General features: G+C 40.7%; 1 protein-coding gene across 1 annotated transcript in view; it reads left to right on the top strand.

The window, feature by feature from the left end:
• Nucleotides 1–14,590, top strand: part of LOC111980169 (ceramide synthase-like) — a 43,121-nt gene that overhangs the window by 11,790 nt on the left and 16,741 nt on the right. Inside the window, exon 2 of the mRNA XM_024010835.2 lies at nucleotides 5,775–5,861. Coding sequence (XP_023866603.1) covers nucleotides 5,775–5,861 — 87 coding nt within the window. The remainder of the gene's footprint in view (nucleotides 1–5,774; nucleotides 5,862–14,590) is intronic.

Genomic DNA, 14,590 nt, shown 5'->3' on the forward strand with positions numbered 1-14,590 from the left:
AGAAATTGCACCGAAAGCAGCCAGAATAATTACAGACACCAACGTGACATACCGAAATACTCATCATAAAACATTTCTGAAAAATACATGGTGTATAGCAAATGAAAGACAAAGATCTTGTGAATACAGACCATATTTCCGATTTTTTTAAGTGTTTTACAGCGAAAACACAATATAGCATTATATTAGCTTACTACAATAGCCTACCACACTACCGCATTCATTCATCAAGGCACGTTAGCGATAGCAATAGGCACGTTAGCGTTACCGAATGAACCAGCAAAATATATTAAATTTCACTAACCTTCATAAACCTTCCTCAGATGACAGTCCTATAACATCAGGTTATACATACACTTATGTTTTGTTCGAAAATGTGCATATTTAGAGCTGAAATCCGTGGTTATACAACGTAGCATAACGTAGCATAACATGCTAACGTAGRATCTTTTTCCCAGAATGTGCGGATATTTCTATTAGACTCTCACCTATTCTGACCAAATAGCTATTCATAAACYTTACAAAAAAATACATGTTGTATAGGAAARGATAYATCCATTAGTTCTTAATGCAATCGCAGTGTTASAATTCTAAAAATATCTTCATTACGACATAAGACTTAGTTATGGTAAGGGAATAACCAAAACCTGAGCGCAAAGCTACTAGTACACAGTTCGACAGATATATGAAATAGCATCACAAAATGGTTCCTACTTTTGCTGATCTTCCATCAGAATGTTGTATAAGGGGTCCTTTGTCCAGAATTGTCGTTGTTTTGGATTCAGAACGTCCTCTTTCCCTCTTGAATTAGCAAGCACACTGGCCATGCAGCGCTAAGCTCTCCAACGTCAACAAAGTCAAACAACGTAACACGCCGAACGTCCCGAATAAAGTTCAATAATCTAATGAAACTATATTGAAAAAACATACTTTAGGATGATATTGTAACATGTATCAAATAAAATCAAAGCCGGAGATCATATTGGCCCATAACGACAGGTTTCCAGTAGGCAATAACAGGTCCAACACGCGCCTTGCAGAAAACAGAAAATGGGGGACACGTTGTTCCAAGAGGGCTCATTCAACGTCAGACAGAGATAATCAACTCCTTTTTCCTCTCACTTCCTCTTGACATCCAGGGGAAGGTGTATGACGTGCACGTATAGTCATACGTATCATGCCCATTTATAGGCAGCCACTTGAACACAGCACCGATTTCAGACTTTCCACTTCCTGGTCACAAAGTGTGCTGCCAAATGAGTTGTGTTTTACCCACAGACAAAATTCAAACGGTTTTAGAAACTAGAGAGTGTTTTCTATCCAATAGTAATAATAATATGCATATTGTACGAGCAAGAATTGAGTACGAGGCCGTTTAAATTGGGAACGATTTTCCCCCAAAGTGAAAACAGCACCCCCTATCCTCAACAGGCCATTTTGCCACAACTTTGGAAGTATGCTTGGGCTCATTGTCCAATTGTCTTGATGTTGCTTCAATATATCCACATAATTTTCCAGCCTCCTGATGCCATCTATTTTGTGAAGTGCACCAGTCCCTCCTACAGCAAAGCACCCCTTCACAACATGATGCTGCCACCCCCGTGCTTCACGGTTGGGATGGTGTTCTTCGGCTTGCAAGCCTCCCCATTTTTCCCCCAAAGATAACTATGGTCATTTTGATTCATCAGACCAGAGGACATTTCGACAAAAGTACGATCTTTGTCCCCATGTGCAAAACGTAGTCTGGCTTTTTTATGGCGGTTTTGGAGCAGTGGCTTCCTTGCTGAGCGGCCTTTCAGGTTATGTTGATATAGTACTCGTTTTACTGTGGATATAGATACTTCTGTACCTGTTTCCTCCAGCATCTTCACATGGTCATTTGCTGTTCTGGGATTGATTTGCACCTTTCGCACCAAAGTACGTTCATCTCTAGGAGACAGAACGCGTCTCCTTCCTGAGCGGTTATGACGGCTGCGTGATCCCATGGTGTTTATACTTGCGTACTATTGTTTGTACAGATGAACGTGGTACCTTCAGGAATTTGGAAATTGCTCCCAAGGATGAACCAGACTTGTGGAGGTCTACAATTGTTTTCTGAGGTCTTGGCTGATTTTTTTTAATTTTCCCATGATGTCAAGCAAAGAGGCACTGAGTTTGAAGGTAGGCCTTGAAATACATCCACAGGTACACCTCCAATTGACTCAAATGATGTAAATTAGCCTATCAGAAGCTTCTAAAGCCATGACATCATTTTCTGGAATTTTCCAAGCTGTTTAAAGGCACAGTCAACTTAGTGTATGTAAACTTCTGACCCACTGGAATTGTGATACAGTGAATTAGATGTGAAATAATGTGTCTGTAAACAATTGTTGGGAAAAATGACTTGTCATCCACAAAGTAAATGTCCTAACCGACTTGCCAAAACTATAGTTTGTTAACAAGAAATTTGTGGTGGTTGAAAAACGAGTTTTAACCTCTCTGGGATATGTGGGACGCTAGCATCCAGTGAAAATGCAGAGTGCCAAATTCAAATGAATTACTATAAAAATTCAACTTTCATGAAATCACACATGCAATACACCAAATTAAAGCTACGCTTGTTGTGAATCCAGCCAACATGTCAGATTTCAAAAAGGCAAACGATGCTATTATCTGAGGACAGCACCCCAGTAAACAAACACAGACAATCCTATTTCAACCCTCCAGGCGCGACACAAATCGCAGAAATAAAGATATAATTCATGCCTTACCTTTGACGAGCTTCTTTTGTTGGCACTCCAATATGTCCCATAAACATCACAAATGGTCCTTTTGTTCGATTAATTCCGTCTATATATATATATCCAAAATGTCCATTTTTTTTGGCGCGTTTGATCCAGAAAAACACCGGTTCCAACTTGCGCAACGTGACTACAAAATATCTCATAAGTTACCTGTAAGCTTTGTCCAAACATTTCAAACTACTTTTGGAATACAACTTTAGGTATTTTTTAACGTAAATAATCGATCAAATTTAAGACGGGATGATCTGTGTTCAATACCGGAGGAAAACAAATTGTAGCTAGCTTTCAGGTCACTCGCCTCTAACAAAAAGTACACTTCCCTCGAGCCTCATTCTGAACAGTGCTACTTCTTCATTTCTCAAAGGAAAAACCTCAACCAATTTCTAAAGACTGTTGACATCCAGTGGAAGCGATAGGAACTGCAAGAAGGTCCCTTAGAAATCTGGATTCCCAATGAAAACCCATTGAAAAGAGAGTGACCTCAACAACAACAAAAAATCTGAATGGTTTGTCCTCAGGGTTTCGCCTGCCAAACTCAGACATGATTCAAACAGTTTTAGAGTGTTTTATATCCAAATCTACTAATAATATGCATATCTTAGCTTCTGGGCCTGAGTTGCAGGCAGTTTACTTTGGACACGCTTTTCATCCGGACGTGAAAATACTGCCACCTATATATTACCCCATCCTATAGGCAAAAATTAAAACAGGAAATGCCCGTCTTCAGGTCTATCCAATGCTGGTCTGACCAATCGGATTCCACGCTTCAAGATTGCTTCGATCAAGTGGACTGGGAGATTTTCCAGGTAGCCTCAGACAATAACATTGACGTATACGCTGACTCGATGAGTGGGTTTATTAGCAAGTGCATCGGATATGTTGTACCCACTGTGACTATTGAAACCTTCTCTAACCTGAAACCGTGGATTGATGGCAGCATTCGCTCAAAACTGAAAGCGCTAACCACCGCTTTTAATAATGGCGAGGCGACTGGAAACATGACCGAATACAAACAGTGTAGTTATTCCCTCCGTAAGGAAATCAAACAAGCAAAGCGTCAGTATAGAGTAAAAGTAAAGTCGCAATTCAACGGCTCAGACACGAGACGTATGTGGCAGGGTCCACAGTCAATCAGATTACAAAAAGAAAACCAGTCTTGTCGCGGACATCTTGCTCCTGTTAACCATCGCAAGACTGCCGGCCCAGACGGCATCCATTAGCCGCGTCCTCAGAGCATGTGCAGACTAGCTGGCTGGTGTGTTTAACAGACATATTCAATCAATCCCTGTCCCAGTCTTCTGTCCCCACATGCTGGCCACCATTGTTCTTGTTCCCAAGAAAGCAGAGGTAACTGAACTAAATGACTTTCGCCCTGTAGCACTCACCTCTATCATCATGAAGTGCTTTGAGAGACTAGTCAAGGATCATATCACCTCCAGCCTACCTGACACCCTAGACCCACTCCAATTTGCTTACCGCCCCAATAGGTCCACAGATGACGCAATCGCATGCACACTGCCCTATCCCATCTGGACAAGAGGAATACCTATGTAAGAATGCTGTTCATTGACTACAGTTCAGCATTTAACACCATAGTACCCTCCAAACTCGTCATTAAGCTCAAGACCCTGGGTCTCGACCCCGCCCTGTGCAACTGGGTCCTGGACTTTCTGACGGGCCGTCCCCAGGTGGTGAAGGTAGGAAACATCTCCACCCCGCTGATCCTCATCACTGGGGCCCCACAAGGGTGCGTTCTCAGCCCTCTCCTGTACTCGCTTTTCACCCATGACTGTGTGGCCATGCACGCCTCCAACTCAATCATCAAGTTTGCAGACAACACTACAGTGGTAGGCTTGATTACCAACAACGACGAGACGGCCTACAGGGAGGAGGTGAGGGCCCTCGGAGTGTGGTGTCAGGAAAATAACCTCTCACTCAACATCAACAAAATAAAGAAGATGATCGTGGACTTCAGAAAACGGCAGAGGGAGCACCCCCCCCCCCCCCCCCATCCACATCGACGGGACAGTAGTGGAGAAGGTTGAAAGTTTTAAGTTCCTCGGCGTACACATCACGGACTAACTGAAATGGTCCACCCATTCAGACAGCATGGTGAAGAGAGCGCAAAAGCGTCTCTTCATCCACAGGAGGCTGAAGAAATTTGTCTTGTCACCTAAAACACTCAACTTTTACTGACGCACAATCGAGAGCATCCTGTCGAGCTGTATCACCTCCTGGTACGGCAACTGCACGGCCTTCAACCGCAAGGCTCTCTTTAGGGTAGTGCTGTCTGCGCAATGCATCACCGGAAACAAACTACCTGCTCTCCAGGACACCTACATACAGCACCCGATGTCACAGGAAGGCCAAAAAGATCATCAAGGACAACAACCACCCGAGCCACTACCTGTTCTTCCCGCTATCATCCAGGGGCGAGGTCATTAGAGTTGCATCAAAGCTGGGACCGAGAGCCAGAAGCTGTTTTTCAGTCTCAAGGCCATCAGACTGTTAAACAGCCATCACTGACATTGAGTGGCTGCTGCCAACATACTGGCTCAAATCTCTAGCCACTTTAATAAATGTATTTAATAAAGGTATCACTAGTCACTTTAAATAACGCCACTTAAATAATTTCTACATATCCTACATTACTCATCTCATATGTATATACTGTATTCTATACCATCTTGCCTATGCCGTACGGCCATCGCTCATCAATATTTTATATGTACATATTCTTATTCATCTCTTTACATTTGTGTGTATAATGTAGTCGTTGTGAATATTATATTACTTGTTAGATATTACTGCACTGTCTGAACTAGAAGCATAAGCATTTCGCTACACTCGCATTAACATCTGCTAACCATGTGTATGTGACCAATAAAATTTGATTTGATGAACAAGCTGTTAATTACGGTAGTGCATCTAAAGCTTCTCCTAAAATGTGTAACTTTCTATTTTGAAAAATTTCTTATCCTTCTTTCTCAGGCTCGTGTCCTCCATCCACGCCATTATGGCCACCACGGCGGGAGTCATCGTCGTGTTGGCGTGCAGAGGTAACATCATGACTGACAGGTAGGTCAGCCAGTAACAAACAGGGGGATGAGTTCCTTGACTCAGGTGGCCCAATCAGTGTGGCCGAAGAAGTCATGTTTTCTTTGTCTGCATAGTTTTTTTTACGCTACACCGCAATGCTTCATGCAAGCAGTTTCAGGACCATAAAAGTAAGAGTTTCTTATTGGACAAGTGCCTAATGAACGCACCCCTGATCTCCCTCTCTTATCATCTGTCCGTTTCTTCATACCTAATGATAAACTGTAGGACATACTATTTACCGAGAGTTTTCATTTATATTTTTCATAGTGGTCTATATACCACCTAGTGGTTAAGTTATTTTAATGCAGGAAAACTGAAATCCATTTGACCTCATTTCTACCAGCATGCCACCTGTGCAACTAGAGGCAAAACTCTAGATCATCTTTAATCCACACACAGAGACTCATACAAAGTTCTCCATTTGGCAAATCTGACCATAAATCTTATCCTCCTGATTACAAGCTAAAACCTAAACAGAAAGTACCAGTGGTCAATGAAAAAGCTGATGCTAACTACAGGACTGTGTTGCTAGCACAGACTGGAATATGTTTTGGGACTCATCTGATGGCATTGAAGAGTTTACCACATTAGTCACCGGCTTCATTAGTAAGTGCATCGATGACGTCGTACATACATATCCCAACCATAAGCCAAGGAAGTATCCGCACTGAGCTAAAGGCTAGAGCTGCCGCATTCAAGGAGCGGGACTCTAATCCAGACGCTTATAAGAAATCCCCCCATGACTTCTAACGCCATCAAACAGGCAAAGCGTCAATACTGGAGTAAGCTCGAATCCTACATCACCGGCTCTGACGCTCGTTGGATGTTGCAGGGCTTGCAAACTATCACGGATTACAAAGGGAAACCCAGCTGCGAGCTGCCCAGTGACGCAAGCCTACCAGACGAGCTAAATGCTTTCCATGCTCGCTTCGAGGCAAGCAGCACTGAACCATGCGTGAGAGCACCAGCTGTTCTAGATGACTGTGATCATGCTCTCCGTCTTTTTAAATAGGTTAACATTCAAAGAGTCCGCAGAGCCAAATGGATTACCAGGTTGTGTACTCAGCTGACTCGTCATTTTCAAGATGGTCAGCTAATTCAGCTAAAGCCTGCACTTACCTTGTGTTTAGCCAAGCTGACAGCAGCTAGCTAGCATAGCCAGCTACAGATATCACCACGCTATCTTATCTAGCTGATATTTTTGTCAAATCAGTTATGGCAGGAGCCAGTGTCTGGAATGTGTTTCATAAGACACTTGTTCTACAACACCTTGCTATGAAAGTAGCTTGCAACTTAGTTTTAACGTTTCGTCATGTAAATACATGTTACCGTTGAAACCGTGTCAACTGTGAGTTGAATGCCCAGTCTTGAGTCGGCTCCGCTGTCCTATATCACAATGTTCTATAACTGGCTAGTTTTGTCTCATCTCTCCTTATGTCCGCTGTTAGATCTTTCCCGGGGGAGAAATCCCAGAACTAATATCCCTACAGGTGTAGTCTACATCGCCTACAAACATCGCCTAGCTTGAGTGTAGATCCATATATCGACTAAAAATGTATGCGTGTTTGTTACGAAGACACATTTTTATGCTGTAACTATCATATTGATGTCTATAAAGACCAGTATGCCTACACTTACCGAGCAAATAAAAATCAGTTGTGTGTAGAGCACAACTTCAGCTGTCTAACCAGAACTAGAATGGCATTCTATTAGTCTATTTGGCCGAATCTAAGGATTTGGCTGTCTAAGCACACACTGACATGCACAGTTCTCTGGGTGTGGTTCTGTCTTCAAGTCAAGTGGGTGATGAAGTCCCTTCCATCTATGTAATGTATTACAGGTTATAGAATGGTGTCGTTACATGGCAGGGAGATGAAATGCATGACACTCCATCCCGGATATGACAGACTTTGCCTCAACCCAGCAGAGTTCAATAACTACAAGCAGATGTGAGATGCAGGAGGATGGCACTCTTCTCATACCACTCAGGAGGAAGCTTTGCATCGGTCAGTAGCCTAAAGAGTCATTTGAGACAAGTGCAATTGCTGAACTTATGTAGATATTCTAAACTAAGTGTTTTGATAACTTTAAAGTGTAACAGTTCTATGTAGAATAAACTATACTTCACATAATAATGTGGAAGCGGTGTTATGCTAATATAACAATGTGCAAATATTAGTTGTAATGGTACACATTCGTACCAAACCGTTCAGTATGGTGACCTCTGTTCGGTCCACACTGTGAAACCGAACGAATACATAAAATACGTACATAAAAACGGTAATAAAATAACAAGGCTATATACAAGGAGTACCAGTACCTCGCAAAGAAGGACATCTATTGGTACATTTTTTTTTTTTTAAGCAGACATTGAATATCCATTTGAGCATGGTTATTAATTACACTTTGGATGGTGTATTAATATACCCAGTCACTTAAAACACAGGCATCCTTCCTAACTCTGTTGCTGTATCACATCCGGCCATGATTGGGAGTCCCAAAGGGCGGCACACAATTGGCCAAGCGTCGTCCAGGTTTGGCCGGGGTAGGCAATCATTGTCAATGAGAATTTGTTCTTAACTGACTTGCCTAGTAAAATAAAAACTAAATAACAGTGTGAAAAGGAAGCATGTACATAATTGTTTTTCTCCAAAACATGCATCCTGTTTTATAATAAGGCACTAAAGTAAAGTAGCAAAAAATTAGACAAAGAAATGAACTTTATGTCCTGAATACACAGCGTTATGTTTAGGGCAAATCCACCATAACCACACTTCATATTTCTGAGCATGGTGGCTGCATCATGTTATGGTTATGCTTGTCATCGGCAAGGACTATGGAGTGTTTTTGGGATAAAAATAAATGGAATGGAGCTAAGCACAGGCAAATCCAAGAGGAAAACCTGGTTCAGTCTGCTTTCCAACAGAGATTGAGAGACAAATTCACCTTTCATACACTGGAGTTGCTTACCAAGACATTGAATGTTCCTGAATGGCCTAGTTACAGTTTTGACTTAAATCGCATTGAAAATCTATGGCAAGACTTAAATGGCTGTCTGGCAATGATCAACAAACAACTTGAGAGCTTGAAGAATTTGAATGTGCAAATTGTACAATCCAGGTGTGCTCTTAAACTTACCTGTAATCGCTGCCAAAGGTGCTCCTACAAAATATTGACTTAGGGGTGTGAATACTTATGTAAATAAGATATTTCTGTGTTCAATTTAATACATTTGCTAACATTTATAAAAACATGTTTTCACTTTGTCATTATGGGGTATTGTGTGTAGATGGGTGCGAAAAACATTTTTAATCCATTTTGAATTGACTAACACAACAAATTGCTTTTGCTTTTTCAATATGGGATATTATGTGTCGATTGATGGAAAAAAACATGTAATCAATTTTAGTAAGGGGTATGAATACTTTTTGAAGGCACTGACTGTACAGTTGAAGTCGGAAGTTTACATACACTTATGTTGGAGTCATTTAAAACTAGTTTTTCAACCACTCCACAAATTTCTTGTTAACAAACTATAGTTTTGGCAAGTCGGTTAGGACATCTACTTTGACACAAGTCATTTTTCCAACAATTGTTTACAGACAGATTATTTCACTTATAATTCACTGTATCACAATTCCAGTGGGTCAGAGGTTAACAAACACTAAGTTGACTGTGCCTTTAAACAGCTTGGAAAATTCCAGAAAATTATGTCATGGCATTAGAAGCTTCTGATAGGCTAATTTACATCATTTGAGTCAATTGGAGGTGTACCTGTGGATGTATTTCAAGGCCTACCTTCAAACTCAGTGCCTCTTTGCTTGACATCATGGGAAAATCAAAAGAAATCAGACAACACCTCAGAAAATATATTGTAGACCTCCACAAGTCTGGTTCATCCTTGGGAGCAATTTCCAAATGCCTGAAGGTACCACGTTCATCTATACAAACAACAGTACGTAAGTATAAACACCATGGGACCACGCAGCCATCATACCGCTCAGGAAGGAGATGTATTCTGTCTCCTAGAGATGAACGTACTTTGGTGCGAAAAGTGCAAAGACACAGCAAAGGACCTTGTGAAAATGCTGGAGGAAACGGGTACAAAAGTATCTATATCCACAGTAAAACGAGTCCTATATCGACATGACCTGAAAGGCCGCTCAGCAAGGAAGAAGCCACTGCTCCAAAACCGTCATAAAAAAGCCAGACTACGGTTTGCAACTGCACATTGGGACAAAGATCGTACTTTTTGGAGAAATGTCCTCCGGTCTGATGAAACAAAAATAGAACTGTTTGGCCATAATGACCATCGTTATGTTTGGAGGACAAAGGGGGTGGCTTGCAAGCCGAAGAACACCATCCCAACCGTGAAGCATGGGGGTGGCAGCATCATGTTGTGGGGGTGCTTTGCTGCAGGAGGGACTGGTGCACTTCAACATTTTCCTACCTCATGATGCCATCTATTATGTGGATATATTGAAGCAACATCTCAAGTCAGTCAGGAAGTTAAAGCTTGGTCACAAATGGGTCTTCCAAATGGACAATGAGCCCAAGCATACTTTCAAAGTTGTGGCAAAATGGCTTAAGGACAACAAAGTCAAGGTATTGGAGTGGCCATCACAAAGCCCTGACCTCAATCATATAGAAAATTTGTGGGCAGACCTAAATAGGTGTGTGCGAGCAAGGAGGCCTACAAACCTGACTCAGTTACACCAGCTCTGTCAGGAGGAATGGGCCAAAATTCACCCAACTTATTGTGGGAAGCTTGTGGAAGGCTTCCTGAAATGTTTGACCCAAGTTAAACAATTAAGGCAATGCTACCAAATACTAATTGAGTGTATGTTAACATCTGACCCACTGGGAATGTGATGAAAAATAAAAGCTGAAATAAATAATTCTCTCTACTATTATTCTGACATTTCACATTCCTAAAATAAAGTGTTGATCCTAAATGACCTAAGACATGGAATTTTTACTAGGATTAAATGTCAGGAATTGTGAAACACCAAATACATTTAAACTCAGTTTATGTAAACTTCTGACTTCAACTGTATATGTAGGTAGGGTTAAAAGTGACTAGGAAATCAGGATAGATGATAAACAGAGAAGCTGTGTGTGTGTTGGCATGTTTGAATACTTTCTGAATGCCTGTATGGGTAGTGAGTGTGCATAGAGTCAAAAAACAAAAAAAGGAGTAAAATGCAAATAGTAGCCAGGAGTTAGCTCCCTGACATGTTTGAAGAATACAAAGGGTCTCTTCAGCCCATCTGTAGAAAAGCGAGGAGGAGTTTGATGAGTGACATTTATTGAAGGGTCATATTACTAAACACGTGTATGTACTGTCTTATTAGTAATCGCCTTATCAAATGTTATGTATTGCATGCTTCGTAAACAACAGGTGTAAAAGTGGTTTAAGAATTGCAACATTTGCCTAGAACTAACGCTGCAGATAGCAATACTGGGTGATTTGAAAAGCCATAGTCAATCAATCAATAATATAATAATTATTTTAAAAATGTTTATTTTTATTTTACTATCTGTAGAAGCTATGAGAATAGAAAGGTTCAGTACTTTTGTGAAGCATCACAGCACAGTTGAAAAATATATGGCAAATGGAAATCCAAAATGGATGATGTTAAGAGATAGATGGGAGGGGTTGAATGGAGCTGAAGGGTGGGACTAATAACAAGATAAACAATGTAAAACGAATATAGGTTCAGAAATGTAAATAGCACAGTTACAAATAGAAATCAAACTGGATGGACATCAGAAGGAAGGAAGGAAGGAAGGACTAAAAACAAACAAAATATAACTTAGAATAGATTGTCTGTAAAATGTGTAAGATGTATAAACTGAAGGTAGAAGCCTAAGTGTTTATTAGTTTACTCCAATTGGGGGAGGGGTGGTAGAGTTTGCGGGGAATAATAAAGGTATATTCTTAAAGTATGTCTATATAGGTATGTGTATGTATATATCTGTATATGTATGCTTGCATGTATGTATATGGATATATATATTTACCCCAAAAATATATGGGCGATTGGAAATGATGCAGACAATTACATTGATGGAAGCAACAATCTATCCGCAATATTAAGCTGATCCACCCCTTTTTTAAATTTGATATTAAAAATAAATAAATAACAGGTGTAAACTAAAGCGTTGTTCACATTGGCAGTTTTGTAGTGACTCCAATCCTATTTATTTGCATATTTTAATTGGTTATTTTTCCTGCAGTCTGGACAGCCAAAAAGCACATGAAATGTGATATTTCAAGCCACATTTCAAACTACCGTAGCTTGCTATATAGCTTCTGAGTGACAGGAACCACGAGCACCACCACGAATCAATCAACACCACTGCGTGAACACCCGACATTACTACGACAACTAGCGTAGCCATGTCAGCAAATGGCTGCTGTTTGATCACACACACATCTGATTTGGTCACTTGTGACTTGCTATTTGGACAGTCCGTAGTCCAAAACGGATTTTAAAAACCAAACTGATTTTTGCGTTAAGCCTGTAGTGTAAACAAATCTTAACTGTGAAATGCTTATGTACCCATACAGCCATGGAAGCCAACTATAAATGCAAGGTTGAACATAGCCAATCAGAGATCCTGATTTACAGCGAATTCACAAGAGACACGTGCCAGCATGGCATTACTTACTCGGTCCAAGGGAGTAGTCCATTTGCACAGTGGAACATTATCTCAGCCAATCATGGCTAGTGGGAAGGTTCTTGTCTTTTTTCATGGCTAAACCAACTAGGCTTGTAATTTAACAATTGTATTCCTGTTTATGGATGGAATACAAGTTTGTTATTAAGGCACATGTTCTAGAAGGCATTTTTGACAAAAAAACATATTTTGATAATATGATGCATGTTTACGTTCAAATGCTGCTCCTGTGAAGTAGTGGCATGCGACATACACCTAGTTTTCTGAAACGGGTCATAAATGTGACCAACCTGATTCAAGTGTCTCCCCATTTACTCTGAAGCAGAACTGCCACTGCCTCAGCCTTCTGTAACAGCTCCTGATATGGGAGGGGATCCCACAACATTGCTGAATAAAAAAATCCATCATGTTTTGTTTGTAGCCTGTGAATGGAATGAAATTAAATGAAATAAAATATTGTCACTCAATAAACATATAGCGAGAAATTTCTGTCTCTAGTTTGGAAGTAATTTATGCTAATAGAGGGAATAGATTCAGGCCGGTGACGCTGACGCCATTACTATGCAACCAGCTGTGTACGTCGCTGAATGCTTGCTGATACAATTTGCTATTTGCTGGCAGAGCCATAGCTGTGTTTGTAGTAGACGAGTACTATCCTTAATTTATTTTTGCACAAGAAAATACACAAACTGAGAACACGTATGTTGTTTTGGGTGAACAGACGAAGCCGCCGAATGCTAGCTACATAATTTTGCAAATCCAGTTTAGTTATCATATCTTTGTCCGAGTTGAAATGAGTTGGCTAACGTTAGCTAGCCAGTTTGAGTTGAAACGTTTTTTGAACGCAAGCTGGCTACATCCTATGATTAACGTAAACTCACCCCATTCTGTACAAATGTGTGCAACATTCAAACGAGGCTGCAAAGAAAACTAATGGTACTGTAGCGACTGTGTTGACTTCAAAATCTGGGGTGTGAACTACGTTTCTATTCAAGCGTTGATCGACATGGTAATGGCTCTATAGTATTGGAGAAAAGTTTAAAAAACTGACCCTCCGTTACCGTTACATCGTGAGGTGTCATGCCGTAACGTACAGCACGCATACAACAACTATTTCCGTCTTACAATCTCTCTCCACCAGGTGTAGCACTTCTCTCATCGTTTAAAAACAAGAAATGGACAATGACGGGGTAAGGGGGATACCTAGTCATTTTTTGCATCGTCATTGCATGCGATCATCATTCTCAAAGCCGCTGTTTATTTCTAAGATCACTTTAGCACCGCCCTAAAAACCCGATTCAAATTCGACACAAACCTTCAAATAGGTATGTAATGACCCATTATATAAACTTTTTATAGTGTTTTATTTACATTTTAGAGGCGATAAGGTGATAAGTTGGACAGATCGAGTGAAAAAAAGCACTTTTTTTCTCCTTCTCACTATCACGCATTAGTTTCGCTTCCCCACCCGCCATTTTTTTAAAGACCAGACGGAGCTCATTGCCTTGTTGTATTATGCAGAAACGGGCCGCGTGGGGGTCATGTAATTGATTCTGTTAGAAAGGGGAGAAATTGTGCTTTACAATGGTATTGACATTACAGTTGATCTGGAAGTATTACGTTTTGAGGGCGCTAAAATAAGGTCAATTGTACGGACCAAGGCGATGTACAAAAGTGAGTGAGTTTACGTTAGCAAGCTAGTATTTTAGTGCCTGTATTGACGCTAAATGTCAATGAGCTACAGTTGGCTGTTGTTAGCAAGGTAGCTAGCTAACGTGAGCAATGCACATCTTCCTCTGACATGCTACATTACACTTGATGTATTTAGCTAGCTACAGTATCATTCCCCTTTCATCAAGTATCATAGCTAGCCTGGCTCGCTAGCACTATCAAATGTTGTATAACCAAAAGTAGCTATTAGCTAGCTAGTACCAGCTATCTACTTAGCTAACATACTCACAAACATCCATTCCTGGCCATCTTTCCATATTGTTGAAATGCATTGGAAGTTTGTACCATCTTTA

Source organism: Salvelinus sp. IW2-2015, linkage group LG20, assembly GCF_002910315.2.
Source record: "Salvelinus sp. IW2-2015 linkage group LG20, ASM291031v2, whole genome shotgun sequence".
NCBI lineage: Eukaryota > Metazoa > Chordata > Actinopteri > Salmoniformes > Salmonidae > Salvelinus > Salvelinus sp. IW2-2015.